This window comes from Eubalaena glacialis, chromosome 12, assembly GCF_028564815.1.
Source record: "Eubalaena glacialis isolate mEubGla1 chromosome 12, mEubGla1.1.hap2.+ XY, whole genome shotgun sequence".
Taxonomy (NCBI): domain Eukaryota; kingdom Metazoa; phylum Chordata; class Mammalia; order Artiodactyla; family Balaenidae; genus Eubalaena; species Eubalaena glacialis.
In genome coordinates this window covers 46861794-46883594 of record NC_083727.1, presented here as the reverse complement: position 1 = coordinate 46883594, position 21801 = coordinate 46861794, and the positions used below count along the sequence as shown (strand labels likewise).

General features: G+C 37.4%; 1 protein-coding gene across 1 annotated transcript in view; it reads right to left on the bottom strand.

Moving 5' to 3' along the window:
• The window catches only part of HDAC2 (histone deacetylase 2), a 30850-nt gene extending 10830 nt beyond the window's left edge, over positions 1-20020 (bottom strand). The window contains exons 1-7 of the mRNA XM_061207693.1: positions 19722-20020; positions 9626-9738; positions 8400-8517; positions 6405-6479; positions 5786-5924; positions 3639-3780; positions 1-93 (exon numbers count right to left, since the gene is read on the bottom strand). Of these exons, the coding sequence (XP_061063676.1) occupies positions 1-93; positions 3639-3780; positions 5786-5924; positions 6405-6479; positions 8400-8517; positions 9626-9738; positions 19722-19773 (732 nt within the window). The 5' untranslated portion in view covers positions 19774-20020. The remainder of the gene's footprint in view (positions 94-3638; positions 3781-5785; positions 5925-6404; positions 6480-8399; positions 8518-9625; positions 9739-19721) is intronic.
• Between the last annotated feature and the right edge of the window lie 1781 nt (positions 20021-21801).

Below are 21801 nucleotides of genomic sequence, written 5' to 3'. Positions count from 1 at the left end.
AGGCTTAAATATCTGCCCATATGATTCATCATCTATACCATCTCTCATTGGAAAATTGACAGCATAGTATTTGCCTTTTCCTGCACCAATATCCTAAAATACATAGTTAAATAGATCTGAGAATATATCATAATAAAAAGTTTGAAATATTTAATTATTAAAATATTTTTAAAAGATTAAAAGACTAGGTAACAAAACCCAATTCTTAATTCATCTAGTAGGCTGAGAAAGGAAATAATACAGAAAAAGTGCATATTACAACATTTATGGGTGGCTTTTAAAGCTGAAAAGAACCAAGTCCACTTAATCTGTAATGATTATTTTGGGGAGAAAAGAAATTTAACACAGTTAAAGGCAATTTGAAGTTAAATATTACCCAAGAAATTTGTCATAAACAAAATACACAAGACAACTTTATAGGTAAAACTGTAGGAAATATAAACTCTGAGCCAAAGAACCCTGCAGGACAATTGTCTCTAAAGTAGAATCCTTCTTGTGGCTCACAATCTGGTATGAGTTTACTTATAAGACTTTCTTGAAGTTTTAACAGTTGCAGACTAAAGCATTGAAATCTGATCTTTAATTGGGTTTGAAATAAATTTTGTTTCTACTTGTTGAATAAGTACCACTCTAGGCATTAATACCTCCCAAAAGAAGCAAAGGAGAGAAATTGAGAGCTGGGTTCCAGCTACACACACACACACACACACACACACACACACACACACACTTACTTAAAACATACATACATGTATTATATATACTTATTTATTTGTATATGTTATGCATGTGTATATCTATGTATATGTTCATACAGATATATACACACATAAACAGTTGACCTTTGAACAACACCAGGGTTAGGGGTACAGACCCCCATATAGTTGAAAACCTGAATTTAACTTTACAGTCTGTCCTCTATCTCCATGATTCTGCATCTGCGGATCAACCAACTGTGAGTTGTGTAGCACTGTAGTAATTATTTATTGAAAACAATCTACATAGAAGTTCAAACCTGTGTTGTTCAAGGGTCAACTGTATATTCTTAGAAGATACGGTAGAGACATTTCTACAAAACAGTGCTTTAACTACAACATCAAAGGATTGGGGGTAACTGATTCTTACATGTTTTAAGTTACAGTTGACCCTTAAACAACAGGGTTTGAATTGTGGGTCCACTTAACATGCAGATTTTTTTCAATAAATGTATTGGAAAATTTTTCGGGAAATTTGCAACAACCTGAAAAAACTTGCACGTGACTGCGGTCTAGAAATATTTTTAAAAATTAAGAAAAAGTTAGGTATGTTATGAATGCATAAAATACATGTAGATATACATATACAGAATATGTTAATTGACTTTATATTATCACAAAGGCTATTAAGTATTTATGCTTTTGGGGAGTCAGAGTCATATGCAGATTTTCAACTTCACAGGAGTCAGTGCCCCGACCCCCTCATTCTTCAAGGGTCAACTGTATAATGTCTCAATATATATGAATCTTTAGAATTACTAATACAAATACATGTTCTTCCCTTATCTCTCATGGAACGGTCTCAGCTTGAATCCATTTTTTTAAAAAGCATAGCTTACTCTTCAATATTAGAGTTATTATGACCCAACTTTCAATGAAAAAGCATGAAATTACACACTCACTCCTACAATTTTTCTTAAAGAATCTAAATTTTTATATAACTAAATACAAACTATACACATGTGGACAAACTTAAAGAACTGTAAATCCCTAGACTTCTGCACTAAAAACACAGTTGGAATACATGCTGACACTAAGATTTCACAATACAGAAAGTTGGTCAGCACTTCTCACTCTAGCTAAAGGCTGGTAACTCAGAACTGTGGCCTTTGCTGGACCAAGTTTTATACCTTCCATTTCTTATTCCACAACTACTACTTTATCACACCTTCGGTTTTTTTCTTTCACCTAGACTACTGATCTAATAAATGCAAGCATAGTTCTAACAACAATCTAAGCTTAGAGTAGCCTTCTTTTCTGATTTAGAATGAATTGTCAGGTAGAAAAGGTAATGTTTATTAGGTTATACTCGAGTTTCACGAAAGTCCAAATACAACTGCACATATAATGAAGCAGTTGATTTTAGTTTCCTAAATTCGGGGGACACCTTTATAATATGCAAAAGGAAAAAATTTTGACATTTTATACAGGGAGTATAAAATCCTAAGAAAAGAGATATTGAAAGTCATTCTCAATCTTTTTAAAACACATATTCTCCAATATTTTCTAACAACTTCAAGTACACTGTCAGAAATTAAAACAGAGGCTTCCATTTGCTATTTCTGAGATTATCAGAATTGTATTGCAAAGACACTATCTTTCTTTAAGCTTAAAGCTGGAAAGCTTTTGCTTAATTTCTACCAGAGTGCAATGGTTATACACAAACAAATTCTACTGGTTTAGAACAGTGGTTCTCAAACTTTAGTGTGCAGAAAAGAATCATCCAGAGTTCCTAAAGTCTGAGAATATGTGCTTCTAAGTTCTCAGGTGATAGTGATTCTGCTAGTTTAAGGATCAATCTTTGGGAACCACTGGTCTGTAAGACAAGACCAAGTGGGGAAAGTTACTGAATGAGCTAACACGGCAAGAAAGAACTGAAAATATAAATTATTTTAAAAGCCACATAATTTAAACTGAAATAAATGAAACAAATGACCTCTTACCCACTTATAGATAAAGAAAGGTTTCACCATCTGAATTCTTACTGAAAGAGCACAACCTTGTGATCAAATAATTAAGTCATATATTTGAAGACTACTTTAAGGTCGCTCTAAACTTTTGGTTGTTAAACTATAAAGACATATCACAGATCTGAAAAACAACCTTAACAAAACAGCTTAGAACTAATATTGAATGCCATGCCAAAAGAAATCTCCCATATAATACAGCTAAACCAAAAACAGTGGTTTAAATTTCGGAATAAACTTTAACATGTTTGTAGTTGGTTCAAAAAACCAAACCTCTAGTGGAGCAAAAAACAAAAACAAAAAAAAAAAAAAAACAACTTCAAGAGCACCAAATGAAAGAAGATAACAGAAATACAGAAATAAATGCACTTAATGTAATAGGCAGGCGGGATAAGCTATGATATTCTTTCTCTCCCCAAGGCGGGGGGAGGAGGGGCAGGAGAGAGAGAGAATATACATACATTACAAATTTCAGAAGCCTAAAGAAAAAAAGGGATTAAAATTAGACCAATTAAATAAAGACCAATCATAAAAGGAGGGCAGTACAAGAACCTTAAAAAGACTCAATTATTTTATTCCACCAATCTTTATATTCAACAGCAATACAGGCTACCATCAAGTAGGTTTTGAAGATTCAAACTGAACATCAAGAAAACTGCTTCATGCTTTGTGGATGTTCAAAAATATTTATTCAACCAAAGCAAAAAGTTCAGCAAAAGAAAGCCCTTTAAGTTCTCGTTGAATGTTTGCTTGTAGTCAGCAAAAGTGAATTCCAACAAATGTTATAGCATATAAAATGACTAATCCTTCATACAAGCTTCAAATTAATGACTCAGAAAAACATTAGTTCAGGTGTAAGATTACTAACCTCCTAGGTTCATCTCATAATATTTATTCAGACAGAATTCAGTCTTACCCTCAAGTCTCCCGTTCCAGGAAAGTATTCCCCATATTTATGGAATGATACAGTCATTACACGATCTGTTGTATAAAAAGCTTCTTCAACACCATCACCATGATGGATATCAATATCAATATATAAGACTCTCTGATGATACCTGAAAACAAAACCTTAAGTAAGTTTTCAAAAAGGTTTTGAGATGGGAAAAACCACCATGGATTCAGGAAACCTATTTTTGAGCTCCTGCATTCCAGAATGTTTAATCCCCTTTCTTTTCTTTACTTCCAGCCTAAGACACCATTCAAAGAGACCATCCTGAAGTTACAGTTTGAGCCTCAGACCTTTAAATCTTCCCTTTAAACCCAATCTAGGTGAGAAAATGTATTTACTCTGTGAAATCTGCCCTATTCTGCTTTAAAAACATAGTATATGTTTCTGTACATTAATAACTGAAGATTATACCTTACTTAAGATTGTTACTTTAAAACATCTCTCTAGCATATCTTTAGTATTATAAAATAGGATTTGGCAATCTATGGTCCATAGTCCAAATTTGGACAATGGCCTCTTTTTGTATAGCCTTTGAGATAAGAATAGTTTTTAACATTTTTAAATGGCTGAAAAATACAATCAAAACAATAATTTCGTGATATGTGACAATTAAATGAAATTCAAATTTCAATGTCCATAAGTAAAGTGTTACTGAAACATGGCCATGCTCGTTTGTTCACGTATTGTCTATGGCTTCTTTTTTATTTCAACTGAATGCTTGTGACAGAAACCACAAGTGGTATTCTCATCACATCACAGTGCTGCTTGGAGAACTACAAATCGCAGTAACATTCGAATGCATTTTAAGAGCCACATGTATCACCATACTGGACATCTTATAACCAGTGCATACCCATGTCAAAACAAGAAAAAAGGAAAGTGAATTTCATATATCATCCTTTCAAGGCACAATGAAGTGAGGATTATTATGGAATTAGATGGCAGAGCACTGTGTTTATTTTACAATAATACCACAGCCATGTTAAAAGAATACAATGCAGGCTGCTGACATTACCGACTAAGCACTCACAAGAATATCCTCAACTCGCAGGAAAGCAACATTCAGAAACTTGGAAAATAAAAACCAGAATGTCTCATCATAGACTTTCTTAAAAAAAGAAAAAAAAAAGTGTGAACAAAGTTAAGTGTCTGAGTTGCTCATAAGCTGTTTCCAATAGTCAATTAATTAAATCAAGTTTGCACTAGTTGAAGAAGTGTGTCCAGAGAAACTACATTAAACCTGTTAAGACTGTTAGCATGCAGGCAAGAACTGCTACTCAGAGATGAAGACACAGCAACCAACATCAACAGTGAATTAAAAAACAAGGCAAATGATTTCAAGGGGTTTTGCTTGGCTCTCAATTAGTCAATTGATACAGATCAGTTGTTTATTGAAGGAGTCAATACCTAATTTTTAAGTAACTGAAAAATTAGCCTTTATAAATAGTATGCATGGAATAACTTCAGGCAAGAACATTTTCAAAGTTAAGAAAACACCAATTTGTTACAATCTGAAGTAGAATCTGCTAAGATGTGTTTTAACTAATGAGGGTAAAAAATCTAACTTTGTAATCTCCAAAATCACAAATACCGCTATAGATATTGCTCTCAAACTGCAGTCAAGAATAACTTTAACTCCTTTAGTAACTTAGATAATTATATCCATTAGCACAAAACCCCATTCTATGTGGAAGCTAGGCAGTTAGCTGGTCTCATTCAATAGGTAAACAAATTTCCTTTAACATAGGCTTCAAATTTTTGCCTTCAAAAGTTAAAACTTACAAAATGTTAGAACATAAACTTCTAGGATCATGTCATTTTTCATTAATTAAAACTATACCTCCAATCTAAATTGTCAAACTACTCCTAATATTTTTTAGAAAGGTACTTAATGGAGCCTCAAACATTGATATGTACTTCTCATTCTTAATAATCCAAGGACTGGGCAAATTTCCTGTATTTTTACAATGGTTTGGAATGAATCCACAGATGATGATTCACCATTAACTATTTTCAACCCACTGTTCACTTTTTTTTTTTAAGCCATAGATTTTTATTGTTTTAAATAAAACACTTTTTCATAGGAAAAACATCAACACAAATTAACTTACTTTAGTAATTCAAGGATGGCAAGCACAATATCATTAACATAACAGAATCCTGATGCTTCTGATTTCTTAGCATGATGTAATCCTCCAGCCCAGTTAACAGCCATATCAGTTTGTTGTCGGTTTAACTTCACAGCCCCAGCTAACAAACAAGACAGAGGAGACTTTTAAATGTTTAAGATAAAAAATTAGTATAACTAGACAAAAGCCCTAGTGGAAAGAGTATGCCATGCATAAGCAAATAAGCAGAAAAGTATAAAACCATAAAAGGATCATTATCAAGGGCACTAACAGTTTCTCCTTAGATAACTATTTTCCTATAGCTGTGATCTGATTAAATAAGAGCACATAGATGGAAAGGAGTAGTGACAATGGTAGCTAGAAGAAGTCTCTAAGTGAAAATGCAACTGAAGTAAAAAACTGAAAATTAAAAAAAAAAGTTTGAGACATTATGATCCCAAAACATGGAGGGGGGCCCAGTTAAAGACAACTGTACTCTGCTATAAACACACTTTTTGTTACTAAAATCCGCCACTATTAAAACTTGTTCTAAGCAAATAACCCAAAAGATACATACCAAGTTTAAATCAACTTTCAAATTTGACCAAATCAGGACACTTACCAACCGAACCACCAGTTGAAAGCTGACAAAACTCAAAGAGTCCATCAAACACTGGACAATCCTCTCCAACATTAACTGTGGAAGATGGATTTCATTAATTTCAATTCATTCTGTGAATTAATGAAAGCCTTTTCTTACAAAAACTATTTCCTACAAATAATGTATGTTTGATGCAATCATAAAACATACACAGCACAGCAGTAATCTAAAGTTTGCAATTTTATCCAAGGCAGTTAAAGTGCTATATGTGAAATACCACCACCAATTCTTAACATGATTATTTGTGGAATATGTCTGCTTTACTAACAAGAAATCAATAGCTATCAAAATATAAAAGGTATTTGGTGTTATTTAATTAAAACATGGGCTTAAATTTTCCAGGCATTTCTCCTTAAATATACGACAGTAAATTAATCAAAATTCTAAAAACTTTAAACAAGTGACTTCAGTTGCTTTATGATTTACATTCTTTAAAACTCCTTAAGTACACAGAACATCCAAAACTTTGAAATGTATTTTAGTGATTACCAAAAAGATGTAAGAGTTGGTTCCCTACGTCCATGGTTAGCATTGATCTTGAAAGATGGTAAGAATTAACTAAGCTCATGACAGCCAAGATACAGAAGAAATATTTAAGGCACAAGGAGACAACACATGCAGATATACCACACATCACGACATATTTAGTTCCTTAGTATTGAATGAAAGAGGAACTAAATATGTCGTGATGCATATAACCCATTCTCAGTTTCTCCTCATCCCTTAATTTATATCCTCTTCAAAAAAAGGGTTATTATTTTATATAGCTTTGTACATCCTTAATTTATTGACACTATAATGAATAAATTTTAGCTTCCTGCTATTCAGATATGATCACAATCTTAATACAATTCAGTATTATGTAAATTTTAAACCAATCCTGTTAATTCATTTACCTTAGGGCTACCCATGACTTAATCTAAGCCTGAATCCCCACTGAAAAAACAGGGACAAATAATATCTATTTATATTATAGCATTTTATTGAATCAAATGAGATAATCTATGGTAGAAATGTACATGAAGTTCTATGAATTTATGAGATGTCTAGCAACTACACTTAATTTAGTATTATTGAAATTGTTTTTTTAAAAAAAATCATTACTGAAGTCCATCAATAAAAACATCGATGAGAATGAATTCCAGTATCAAGCTTTAAAAGACACTGTTCCAGTCATTTTAGAATGACATTTTGCATTCCATCTTCAAGTCAACCAATCTCTAATAATAAAATACCTTTTATCTACAAAAGAGAACACTATGTAGAAGACAACCAAAAGCTTCACTAATACAACAAAGGGAAGTACAAATTATATGTACAATTGTCCCTTGGTATCCACAAGGGAGTGGTTCCAAGACCCTGAAGATACCAAAATCTGGGGATGCTCAAATCCCTTATATACTATTTGCATGCAACCCATGGAACATCCTCCCATGTATTTAAATCACCTCTAGATTACTTACAATACCTAATACAATGTAAGCATGTGGTTGTAAATTCAATGTAAACAGTTGCCTACAGGAGGCAAATTCAGTTTTGTTTTTTGGAACTTTCTGGAATAGTCCAGATTAACTAAAGCACCTAAACAGAAGACAAGAGGTATACACACCAAGCTAAGGCCAAAGTACAATCATTTTTTTTTTAAAAGCAGGGGAGTGAGGTCTCCCCACCAATATCCATTATCCCGAAGTTAACAAGGAACCAAAACAGAACGCAAAGAAGATCCAAATAGCCCTTTGGCAGTTTGGCAGACCAATAAGCTTCAAGTAGGTTTTTTTTTTTCTTTTTTTTTTAAGTAGCTTTAGTATTGTTACACGGACTTTTTAAATCAGTAAATAATTAAAACAATATTTTAGATCAGGAAAATACCTAGATTTGGATAACTAATTACAAGCTTCTAAAAGTACTCATTTATATTTATCACTACTAATATATACTTTTAACATAGAAACGTACATCTCTGCATCTGCTTACTATACTCGGACATGTTATCTGGTCTTATTGAACGTAGAAATTTGATGTACTCATCGCTGTGGTATTTTGTCATTTCTTCAGCAGTGGCTTTATGGGGCCTCTGTGAAGAAAAATAAATGTCAGAATTGTGGAATTACAACTGGTTACATCAGGGTTACCAAACACAAAGTATACAATTTCCCCTAACAATACTCTCAAAAAAACTAGGTCTGCCAGAACAAAACAGATAAATTCCAAAGCAAATCCAAATTTATACATGTGTGTTTTAGAAACTAGAAACCAAATCCAAAGATAATTCATATTCCTTTAAAAAGGATTAGGCAGGCCTAACACCAACTATGAATTAATCACTCCTTTTATTTTAGTGGAAATACGTCAACCCTTCTAAAGACTAATCCACGTTCATAAACTCTACTTTCTCTTATTTTCTATCACAAACCTCCTGCTCTATTTCCAGTAATTTCATCAATGACCAAAAAGCTTCAGGAAGGCTGAGTGAGACTCATTCAGGTAGAATGAGATTCATTCTCTATTAGTTCATGATCTCTCTTCCTTTTCCTTTGACTATCCAAATCATCCTTGTTCCTAGGATCTTTTCATTTATGACACACTTCTGCCACAAGGCTTCCTAACTGAAAGTCTTATCCAACTCCTCTTCTCTAAATGTCTATAATCTGAAACAAAGAAGCTCACATATATTACCCAACATTGTTAACTGCTTCAAGTCTTTCTTTTCTCCCCAAGTGAATAAGAATTGTTGCATCTTATATCTGTTTATCTATACTCCCACGTCTTCTACAAAACAGACACTTTGCTTGCTCACTAATACAGTGTTCCTATATGCTGACAAATGTTGGTAGGATTTCTTTTTTAACAGTCCCAGGTCAACTCTTCAGCAGCAGACAGGTCAATAATTATCATAACAAAAATATTTAGTATGCTAAATTGAGTTGGTCTCCAGTTATGTGAAAACCTGGGGAAGGGAAACTGTTTTTTAAAATGGTTGAAGGAATAGGGGAAAAAAAAGAGGCCACAGCTCCCACACTTTCAAGTTTTCTCTGAAGAATAAAACAAAAAGAGGAGTTTCTGTTTTCTTCCACACCTTTTCACCTGCTAAATGCCCTCCAACTTTGAAAACAAAGTTTCAAAGTAGTGGTTTAAACAAACTAACAAACAAACAGTGAATATTTACCGAAAGGTATACTCACATATATTTCCATTTTTCTATACAAGCCATAATTTAGCAGCAAGTTATGGGTCATGCGGATCCTATGAGGTTTCATGGGATGACCCTGTCCATAATAATAATTTCCAATATCACCTAAAAGAGGAAAGAGACAAAATGAACAATACAGACAAGAGAATCTTCATGAACTATTTAAATTTATGTGTCCACCATTAGACATTTATCACCTAAATAAGCTTTATTTGAAATCTTAAATAATAATTTTAGATTTTGCAACTTTCAAACTGTATTAGAAAACCAAGATCCTATGCACACTTTTACATACTGATGACTCCATCAATACATTATGTTTGTTCAAAGATTAAGGCAAGCAAGCTTTTCTGATTTTTAGTTTACTGAACTTTCTTATTTAGGATTACCCCAAATAAAATACTCTTTACTCACTTACAAAAGGAGTTTTTGTTCCTTAGAGTGATACCTGCTTTTAGTATTTACTGGCAAATTTAGATGCTTAAGGTACATTCTCTGAGTTTCACCAGTATGACTTAAAAATTTTATAGCAAATATTGCTTCTTGGATGATTCACTGGCATGCCAAAAATCCGTTATAGTTGGTATTATCGTGGCTACAATGTTTTATATATCCATATCACCGTCAATAAGGGAAATTTTGGTAACTGAAATTTGGATCCTAAATAAAGTTTTGCTATGATGACATACTTATTACATTTTAATAAGGATATTTTTTCTCATTCTTCACGATTAAAAAGTTATAATTCCTAACCTATCTTTTTATGATATATTACATCCCAAGGTCTTAAAACTGACACGTAAGATTTACTTTAAATAAAATAACACCAAAATCCCAGATTTTTGTCTACCAAATTTCAACAAAATTAATACTTTTAGGTAAAGATCCAGTGTTTCTATAATAAAAAGTGTTAAGGATGCCACTTAAATATATACCATTTTTGTAATGTAATGGATAATTTTTACAACAGCCTTTATTAGAAATTACCTTCAGTACTAATTCTAGTTTTTAAATAATCAATTCTAAAATTTCGTTAGGATAGCCAAGCTGATTTTAATGGTTTGAAGTTAATCATTTAAACATGGGTTCATATAATAAAAACTAGGGATAAAGAATGCCATTTACTCCCCTTCTAGATCAAAAAAATCTTTCAAAATCCTGCCTAAATACACACCTTTTTTTGTTTGTTTAATGTAAACTAGGAATTCAAAAACTTTTGCTTCTCTCTTCCATATTTTTGACAACAGTCCAGGATGAACATTCACTTTTATAACATACCCATTTCTAATACTACTACTAATTGATTTTGTTGGTACCGCACCTCTAATTTACTTAACTCTTCATTTTCAACACAAGCTCTCTTCTGAAAACAATTCATATATACACACGGTCATTTAAAAGGAAAGTAACCTTTCTTAATCTGTACCAACAGTAAAGCTAAGACGATACAGACAAGTAGCAAAGCAGAGCTATGGGGACACTCCTCTGCATTTATCACAATTCAGAGGCTATGAATGCAGGAAACTACCTCCCAAGCTATAAAGCTCTGCTCTACATCATGGTAGTACACATAAAGTTCCTTGAAAGCAGCCTGGTCTCAATGAATTCTGAGATGTAGAAAGCCCACTAGAGATACAAAGCATCATTGACCTAAGGTTAACGCAAGGAAGGTATTTCTAAGTTATCATCACTACCAAAGGAGATAACGAGAGTAAGAATAAAGAAACTAGTCTTCACATAACTTCCATCTGCCCCTGTGTAAGAATTATCAAGATGAAATGTCTCTAATATCTATCGTATCTTAAGATCAAATACTCTAGTTATGTACATACTGAGAATCCAGTGAAAAGTAATCACTAATCTAATAATGGGAAAGACCACAATAATCTATATAAGGGAAAGTACAGTTGCAATTTCTCAGCAAGAGTGCTTGATAAAAAAAGATGTTAGCAATAATTAACATTTATTGAGAGCTTACTAGAAGGCACTATTCTAAGCACTTCATGTGTATTATCTGTTAATCTTCTCAACAACCCTATGATGTAGGTATTATTACTACTTTCCTATTTTATAATAGTGAAGATGGATGAGATGCAGACAAGTCAGGTGATACTGTCAAAGTCACATAGCTAGCAATAGAGGAGCTAGATTCAAACTCAGGCAAGGCAACTCTGCCAATCTTCTTAAGTAGTAGCTACTGGGAAAGTAACGGCACTTATAGAACCTAGAAAGAAATGGTAGGGGGAAGCCTGACAAGAAAAGGACATAATACAGGCACACGGGTTCGATCCCTGGTCTGGTAAGATCCCACATGCCGCGGAACAACCAAGCCCATGCGCCACAACTACTAAGCCTGCGTGCCCCAACTACCAAGCCTGCGTGCCACAAGTACTGAAGCCCGTGCCCCTAGAGCCTATGCTCTTTAACAAGAGAAGCCACCGCAATGAGAAGCCTGCGTGCATACTGCAAGGAAGAGTAGACCCCATCTCTGCAACTAGAGAAAGCCCGCGCGCAGCAACAAAGACCCAATGCAGACAAAAATTAATTATTTTTTTTTAAAAAAAAGAATATGCACACTACTTAAATGATACATGTCCACAAGGGCAGCCAAGCTACAGATAACTGCTATTTGGCTTATGAAGAATTCTTCCAAAATGTAAGGGGGGTCTAAAAGAACCATCTCCAACTTTTTTCCTGCTTAATCCCCTATCACAAAATTCTCTACATGGGTGCTTCGCAGCCATCCACTTTTTCATAAAGATAAAATGGCTTTTATTAGTTTTAAAAACCTATGGATTTCATTCATCTGATTTAAATGGTCAGTAATGTAATTTGGGCACTTAAAATGTTACCCTGATTTTCATCAAAATACTTAAAAATGCTTTACCAATGAAATAAGTATCCAGGAAAATTAGCTCAAAGTGGTTCCTTGAATACAACAAACTTTGTCAATGTGAAGTAATTACCAAAAAGATTTAGTTATCTGCAAAATTTTCAAAACTGCTCACTCTTCAAGAAGCTATCAGAAGAGAAGTGGCTACTAAGGTCTACAATCTCTTTTATCTAAAGTCGTCTAAAGTCCTTGAGACTAGATATATTTCAGACTTTTTCAGATTTTATAAATGTAAAATGATACATCTGCCAGATATTATGTGATAACCTGGAGACTGGGTGGCATTCTGTAATCAAACATTAATATTTCTGTAGCAAAAATGTACAAATATTCAGAATAAGAGGAATAAAGATGATAAACATTAATTCAGGTTAAGCTTTTGATTCCAAATGAGTTACAAAATTTTTTTTTCACTTTTCAGATAATTTTGGATTTCAGGACTATGAAATATAAAATATACCCCTGAAGAAAAGCTGACTAAAAAATGATTCAGGAAAAAACAGAGAGCTACTGTATTATTTTTGTCTTCCACAGACTAGTTAGTCCACTAGCGGCTTTAACACACTGGCCACTTCTTAAACATTCACTCTTGGCTTCCATAATACCACTTTCCTGGACTTTACTACCACCCCACAGCCACTCCTCCATCAACCTTTAAATATCAGGGGTTTCTCAAGTTCACTCATTCACTGAACAGACCAAGAGCCTACCGTGTGCCAGGCAGGTGCTTGGGTAAGTCAGTGAATCAAGAGTGCTGCCCTAAATCCTCTCCTCTCAGGAATAAGTCACCTAACTGCTCAATTCAGAAATTTAGGAGCCATCCTTTATTGAGTCATCACAAAGCCCCAACTCCATTCCCAATCCATCAACAAGTTCTATAGGTTTTACTCCCAAAACTTCTCTTAAATATGTCCATGTCTATCAGTTGCAATCATTATCTTGTACGTGGACCAATATATACTCAATTCTTGCTTTCAGTGTTCACATTCTATTACTCTTTACCATTCTTTCTCTACTTTCCAGAATTCTCTCTACTTAAGAAACCTTCAATGGCTTTCTGCTTCCTGAATATTCAAGTCCAAATCTCTTACCACAAACTCTTGTGTGGTCTGGCCCTTTACTACTTGGCCTGGCACCCTACAGTTCCCCCATGTCTTCCTCTTGGCTTCCTTTCTGTTAAGTGCACCAGGTTCTTTCTAACTACCCAGCCTTTGAAGTTTGCAATGTCTTATGTAGGAAAACTCTTTTAAGGAGGCTGGCCCATTCTCTGCCTTCAGGGCTTCCCTTGTCCGATTTACCCTACAAAGGTCCCCTCTCTTACTATCTAACAGTCTTATTTTTTTTTCTCCTTAAAGACATTTTTTTTTAATTTTTTAGATTTTTATTTTACATTGGAGTATAGTTGATTTACAACGTTGTGTTAGTTTCACATATACAGCAAAGTGATTCAGTTATACATATACATATATCTATTCTTTTTCAGATGCTTTTCTCACATAGGTTATTACATAGTACTGAGTAGAGTTCCCTGTGCTATACAGTATCATACCGAGTACCTATTTTATATATAGTAGTGTGTATATGTTAATCCCAAATTCCTAATTTATCCCTCCCTCCCACCTTTCCCCTTTGGTAATAACCATAAATTTGTTTCCTAAGTCCGTGAGTCTTGTTTCTGTTTTGTAAGTTCATTTGCATCATTTTTTTAGGTTCCACGTATAAGTGATATCATATGATATTTGCCTTTCTCTGTCTGACTTACTTTACTTAGTATGATCATCTCTAAGTCTATCCATGTGGTTGCAAATGGCATTATTTTATTCTTTTTTATGGTTGAGTAATAGTCCATTGTATATATGTACCACACCATTATCCATTCCTCTGTCGCTGGAAATCTAGGTTGCTTCCAGGTCTTGGCTATTGTAAACAGTGCTGCAATGAACATTGGGGTTCATGTATCCTTTTTTTTTTTAAATCAATTTATTTATTTAATTTTGGCTGCGTTGGGTATTTGTTGCTGCGTGCGGGCTTTCTCTAGTTGCAGTGAGCGGGAGCTCCTCTTTGTTGTGGTGCACGGGCTTCTCAATGAGGTGGCTTCTCTTGTTGCGGAGCATGGGCTCTAGGCGTGTGGGCTTCAGTAGTTGTGGCCCGTGGGCTCTAGAGTGCAGGCTCAGTAGTTGTGGCACACAGGCTTAGTTGCTCCACGGCATGTGGGATCTTCCCAGACCAGGGCTCAAACCTGTGACCCCTGCATTGGCAGGCAGATTCTTAACCACTGCGCCATCAGGGAAGTCCTGGGGTGCATGTATCTTTTTGAATTAGAGTTTTCTCCAGATATATGACCAGGAGTGGGATTGCTGGATCATATGGTAGCTCTATTTTCAGTTTTTTAAGGAACCTCCACACTGTTCTCCATAGAGGCTGTACCAATTTACATCTCCACCAACAGTGTAGGAGGGTTCCCTTTTTTCCACACCCTTTCCAGCATTTATTTCTAATACGGTCTTATATTTTCTTCTTAGGACTTCAATCTTTTCTCTACCTGGCACACAGTAGGGACTTTAAGCCCATTTGATATTTCTGAACCCAAAGCTGACTTCACCCTTACACTTGAACTTTTAAATCTTATCTCATCCATGTTTCAATGCTGTTATTATTCCCTAAGAGATAACTACCCTCCCTCCCCAATTCCAACTGTTTCCTTTAAGGATTTGTCAACACAAGCATTTAAAATTTTTGTTAATGGAAAGACATAATTACTAATACTTTTTTTTTTTTTTGGTAGCAGAGAAACCTCCTTTTTTTTTTTGTAGCCGTGGCAATAGTTCCACTCTTGGGTCACCAAATGAAAAAAGAAAAATCTTTTAGGTACCAGATGTTGATCTCTCCTTGGACATTAAAACTAGACAATGTAGAAAAGGATTAAGTGGTGGACTGAGTCAAACAGAGATACGAATCTATTTTCACGGGGACAATAAATAAAACGCCACTCATCCTACCTGTCTGTAACTTGAGTGGGTGTAAGAATTAGAGAGAATATTATATGACAGTGCTCCAGCTATAAAAATATAAGGTATTAATCATTTATTCATCAATAATGTAAAAAATGTTTATTTATTTATATTTAGGCTGGTGAAAGTATAGACATCAGCAAAACAGATTCTGTCCTCATGAAGTTTATATTCTAGTGGGAAGAGAGACAAAACTTAGGTGGTATAATTAATAGGGAGAAAAGCAGTAACAGATTAAGGTAATAGGGAAAAGCTTCTCTGAAAAGGTGAAATCTGAAGGACGTAAATGGTAAAAAAAAATCTGGGGGAAGAGAATCCAAGTATATGAAAATCTCAGTCTTATGTTCTACTATGTTTAAATTAATGATGTGCAATTAAAACCATTAGTATTTGTGAACTGCTGCTATAATTCATTCAGCACCCTGATTTGCCTCCAAAGAAAAGATTACCTATTTTATGGATAATAACGATTTATACTATAGCTAAGAACCCATGCAATTACATTAAAGACTACCTAGCAAAAGGCTCTGGCATCACTGTTATAAGTAAACGTCTAAGGAAATCTGTCAATAGTTGGCTGCCAAGCAGAATTCTTATAATGTGCTACAGTAAACTAGGAGTATATTGGGAGACATGATCTTGGTAACTCTTTGTACAGTGTTGAGTGCTTTTCTCTGAACCACTTGTCTCCAAATAGTTTGATGTATCTTATCAGAGAAGGGAAAAATACAACACAGAGCAATGCATGTAATCATATAAATTATGTATATATACAACCCTATTATATTGTATATACAGTAAAAGACACTAAATGTAATTGGCCTCAAGCTTAATTTAAAAGAAAGTACACTTAACATTTCTAGATAAAGTATTAATAATGTGAGTATTTAATCAGAGCCTAACAAAGCTTGGTTTGCTAATTACATTTAAGTACAGAATCACATCATTTTATTTTTTACTTTTCATTTTTTTCTCTTTGGGCCACTCTGTGTGGCGTGTGGGATCTCAGTTCCCCGATCAGGGGATAGAACCCATGCCCCCTGCAGTGGAAGCTCAGAGCCCTAACCACCACATTGCCAGGGAATTCCCGGAAGTCACATTATTTTAAAGCCAGAAGGGATATAACTATATCGTTTACAGATTATTGACAATCTTGCAGTATATACTAGAAGATCAAGACTTAGATATACGTTTTTGGAAATGAGTCATGAGTCAATAGCTGCAATAAGAGAAGTAAAAACTCCTCTTACTTGTCCTCAAAGGTTTAAGAATACTTTATCCATCAGTGCCTGAAGGCTCACTTGAAACCATCATTCCAGTGATCTAAAGGGTATGATACTGAAGACTGTAATGTGTACAGAGAAAAGAACATATGTCTTTAGAAGCCCCTTTCATTTGCTAGACATTCTCTCTGTGTCACCAAGAGTAGTCCTAATGGTCCCAGTAAGCCTAAAGGTAGGATTCCTATGGTTACAGAATTTGCTACTTCACTCCTTTCCTCTTTATCTTTCTTCCTTCTACTTCCTTTACTAACAAGTTAAAACCAGCTATTCTAGTCTAATAGATTAAGGCCCTATTATTATTGACACCACACACTCCCAATCCAATCCATGTTGTGTATCTTAGAGTCAGTTCCCTGTGCACAAGCTGCTTTACTTGCATCCTCTTTCCTCACAATTAAAAAAAGAAAAAACTACTATCGCTGCCTTTATAAGCTGACAAAATAGGGTTTTTCTGGTGATGAAAATGTAAGCTTTGGAATTAACTATGCACAGCTTAACATACTATCACACACAAAGAAATAGCATAATAATACCCCTTCAATTTAATAACCTCTGCAAAATATTTTATTAGCCCCACGCCCACGAAAAGAACTCAAAGCATATTCCAAATATAAGCAACTACAAATTCCATTCTAAAAATTAGTCAAGGAAGAGCCATAGACAAAAGACAGATAACCTAACCAGAGATACCCAAACATTCAGTTATACACCTGCTGTTGGCCATCATATAATGCAGTTGTATGGTCCACTATAAAGTACTTAAGTCACAATCAAAGATTACTCTTCCTATCAAGTCTGCATCCCGCCTTCCTATCAAGTACTGCATCCCAGTACTTGCTCCCATTCCCTCAACAAAGGCTTATCATAAACGGGCCCAGGAACAAATAGCTTATAAAACTGCAACTTAAGTGTACCTCCTGGTTCTACGGTTCAAGCCTGGTGACAAGAAGTTCCAAGCAGCTTACTTCATCGGAGCCTATCACTGTCAACAGCAACTAACAGCTCCAGGAAGAGCCTTAGCACCAGTTACCCCAACCTTTTAAAACCTTTCTTCTCTACCCAAAGCCCTGACAACAGCAGATCTCTAAACCTTAGAGAAACAATGTTGTTTTAAAAATTAACTTACATACATGGTTATTTACTTTCCAATTTGGTCATGGAATGCAAGACCAGGCCAGTGACCCAAAATATGCGTGAATTCTTAAAGAATTAACTTTAAGAAACGTTAATAATTCACGTTAAAATTAAAATGTACTCCCATCTCCACCCCCCATGATGGCATAATTTCAAATCAATGTGTATCACACATACATGCAGTTCTCTCAAAAAATATTTTAAAAACATGGCTGTGACTATTTAGCACTAGCTACCAAATATCAAACAATTTAGATTTCTTCTGTAAGATTTTAGATTTTTCCACAAATGACACAAGTGGTTATTTTATATAAATAGGCATTAAAATGATTCATCCTTGCTAACTGAAGAGATATGATATGGCCATTTTAAAATTAAAGTCAGATTTATTCTGACCTAGTCCTGTAAGATCTTTCCACCGCTCTAAGATTTTACGGTTTATAATACATTGAATGTAGTAAACAGCTTCCAAAATTTGTATCGCTTCACACAAATCAGATGGACTTTCAGGTCTCTGAACCTAGTTTCTTTGTTAAATTTTAGAATTTCTTCTCTGGAGAGTAACCTACTAGGAACTATTTACCAAGTTAACGTCTTTGTGCAATCTGTAAAAAAGGTAACCGCTCCTTTCATTGTATTTTGACTGGCACAAGAAACGGGATTCAAGAAGACTTACTGCTCAAATTGCAAATGAGAAGAACCCCTAAAATGAAACTGTCTGACTTTTATAATTTACTGTTCCATGAGCTCAAGCTTTTCTGATTATTTAGCACTTTCTGCACTGCTCCTCAAAGTTTTCCTGCACCAGGACTCCCATCGCCTAGAAAACAGCCTTCGCAAGCCAAATGCCAATGTTATCTGTCCCACACCTCCAAAGCACGGTATTTCCTGATCGAACAAAGCAACAAAGAAGTGGGTGGTAACCACCTCTCAGAGAGGCAAGCCAGGACCCGTCGAGTCTGATCGACAACACAAGCAGCAACAGCTCTACGATGCCCTACCACCGTCTTATTTCCCGTGAAGCCTGACTACCTCAAACTCGAAAACCCTCATTTTTATTGAGGAAGTGAAGCCTTTTCATTTGAATGCTGAGAAAGTGGCGCTCAAAGAACCCGGCAAACAAAGGAGAGGGATGGAGCCCACGCAAAACAGGGGTGTGAACGCGCCTCAAGGCGCACGTGGGCCCCCACCTTCAGGGGCTACTCTCCAGCACCCACCCGGGTCGAGGGGTCCGGGGGAGAGGCCGGCGGCAGAGAAAGGAGAAGACGCTCGGGCCAGCCGGGGACAGAGGGGAGCGGAGGAGGGGAGAGGAGGGATGGGGGCTCGAGGGGCGGAGCTCTCGCGGCAGTGGGGCTTTGTGTGGAGTCTGGGCCGGGGTAGCTGTTTTGACCCGGGGGGAGAAATCGGGTGCAGGCGGCCGGAGCAGGGGACCCCAAACCTCCCTCCCACGAGCGGCGGACGGGAGAGGCGCGAGGGAGGGCCGTCTCCTTCGCACCAGCACGAAGCCAGGGTAGGCCGGCGGCGGACCGCACTGCGGGAGGGAGAGGGGCAGGACGGAAAAGTGGGGCGTCCGCTTAGCTCCCCGCGGAGGCTGCCAGACAGCGTCGGGTCGCGAATGGGTTAAGATGCGGCCAAACGTCGGTCCCTCCTCCTGACCCCTCAGCACCGGCGACCACTCGCGACGGCGGCCGCAGAGCCAGATGCGGCTCCGGGCCCGGCGCCGCAGCCCTTCCCGCCCACCCACCCACCCGCCGGCCGGCCTCTCACCATCGTAGTAGTAGCAGACTTTCTTCTTGCCGCCTCCCTGACTGTACGCCATGGGCTCCCCGGCCACCGCCGCCTCCGGCTCCTCCTCTGGCTCCTGCTGTTGCTGCTGCCGCCGCGGCTCGGCGGGGAGAGAAGAGGGCTGGGGCGAAGGTGGGGGGGTGGCAGTGCCGCGGGGAAAGGCAGGCCGGAGGGCCGGAGGGAAGAGAGGAGGGGAGTGCCGGGAGGGCTCGGTACCGCCCGGCCGAGTGGCCGAGAGCGCGGACCGGGGGGTGGCAGCGGCGCCAACTCGCGACACTGGGGAGGGGGAGGGGGCAGCCAAACCACCTCCGGAGGCTGAGGGGAGGTGGGGCGCGTCCACTGTGACTCCACGGGGGAGGAGCGGGCACGACTAGAGAAAGAGGCTTCTTCAGTTCTGGGGAAGGAGGCCTTCTAATAATGAACAACTTGCGCAGGGCGGCTACAAATACAGTCGGAAAACGATTTTTAAAAAGAGTCAGGCTTTCGCTCCGTAAGTAAAGGGAGCGTGGAGCCAGGTGAACGCTCCCCCCCCTTCGGATCTTCGCACAGTGGTTGCGCCTATCTTGAGCCTGCGCAGTCGGCGCCTCCCCAACCGTAGCCGGGGCCGCCTAGACCCCCTCCGCGGTGTCCCACGCCGCTCCCCTCCCCCACTGTGGCGAAGCTCCCGCCCGGGCGGACCACGTGCTCTGAGCCGGGCGGGGAGAGACCACTGTCCCACCCCTTCGATCGCATGGAACCCGCCGAGCTGCAGCCCACGACCCCTATACTGGGTCGTCGTGGATTTCATTTATTTTTTCATTTTCTGTTGATAATTGCTCGGAGGTTCTGACCTGTTAAGGGGACCTGCTGCAGACATTAAGGAGTACCTGGGTTTGAATGGGCATTTATGGAATGCATTTATGTGTTGGATAGGGTTCTGAGTGTTTGCATTTATGATGTATTTCATTGATACCTATTTGTAATAGATAACCTGTTAACTCAATTGAGACTCCCAACAACGCTGGGATGTAAGTATTATTTCTAGTCCTTCTTTATAAATGGGGGGAGATTAAGGAACTTGATCCTCTCAAATGTTGATGGTCTGGAGTTTGATTTCAGTCTTTCTCCAAAATCCACACACCCTAGCTACTCCATTATGACTGCTTCTGATGGCTGGGCATGGAAAGATTGGTGCAGAAGTTCAGAGAAAGGACTTTCAAAACTCTTGGAAGTTATAAATACCTTTGTCCCTGTGTTCAACAAGTCAACAAACATCGAGCACCTACCTACTCTAAGCCAGCCACCTTGCAGGTGACTGGGGGGAGGCGGAGGCTGACAGTCTGCTACATAGAACTCTTATTCCCCTATACCATTTGCCATTTATAGTTTTCCCAAAATACACACTTCTCCCTCACCCCTATTTAAAAAAAAAAAAAGGCCTTATTGAAGCAGGAATTATTCAGAGCCACTACCAAAAATATCCTCTTTATTTTGCTATTTGACTTCAAAATCCCCAAGTAGTTCATACTTAAAGCAGCAATTTTCCTGGACCTCATCCCCAAGAAATTTAGAAAAAGTCCAGGGTAACCTCCATCGCCCTCTACCCAAGTCTGTATTTTTAGCAAGCACCCCAGGTAACTGATGCAGTTGGTACAGGAACCAGAGTGAGAAACTTTGACTCAGAAGTAAAAATTGCATGGTATTGACTTTAAAAGTTTTACTCTATCAAGTCCAAAATCAACTTGGTACATTCTGAGAACAGAATAAGTTAATTTAGTAGAAACTAATGTTCTTCTCAGAGCCAGCATAGTGGATTCTGAAGTGAGACTTTGTTTACTTCTGGAACACTTCCCTGACTACTTCTTTCCCACCCCGGAGTCTGTTTTTTCGGCCCCTCACTGCCTGGATGTGACTTGTACCCCTCTAGCTCCACACTCACCATGTTGCAGTTGCCTACAACTTCTCTGAACTTCTCATTAGAACAGAGAGTCATGAGAGGAGCGACTGTGCCTGTCTTGCACATAAGTATATGTGTATGCCTATGATTTGGGGCAAGTCACTCGATTGTCTGAATTGCCTTATC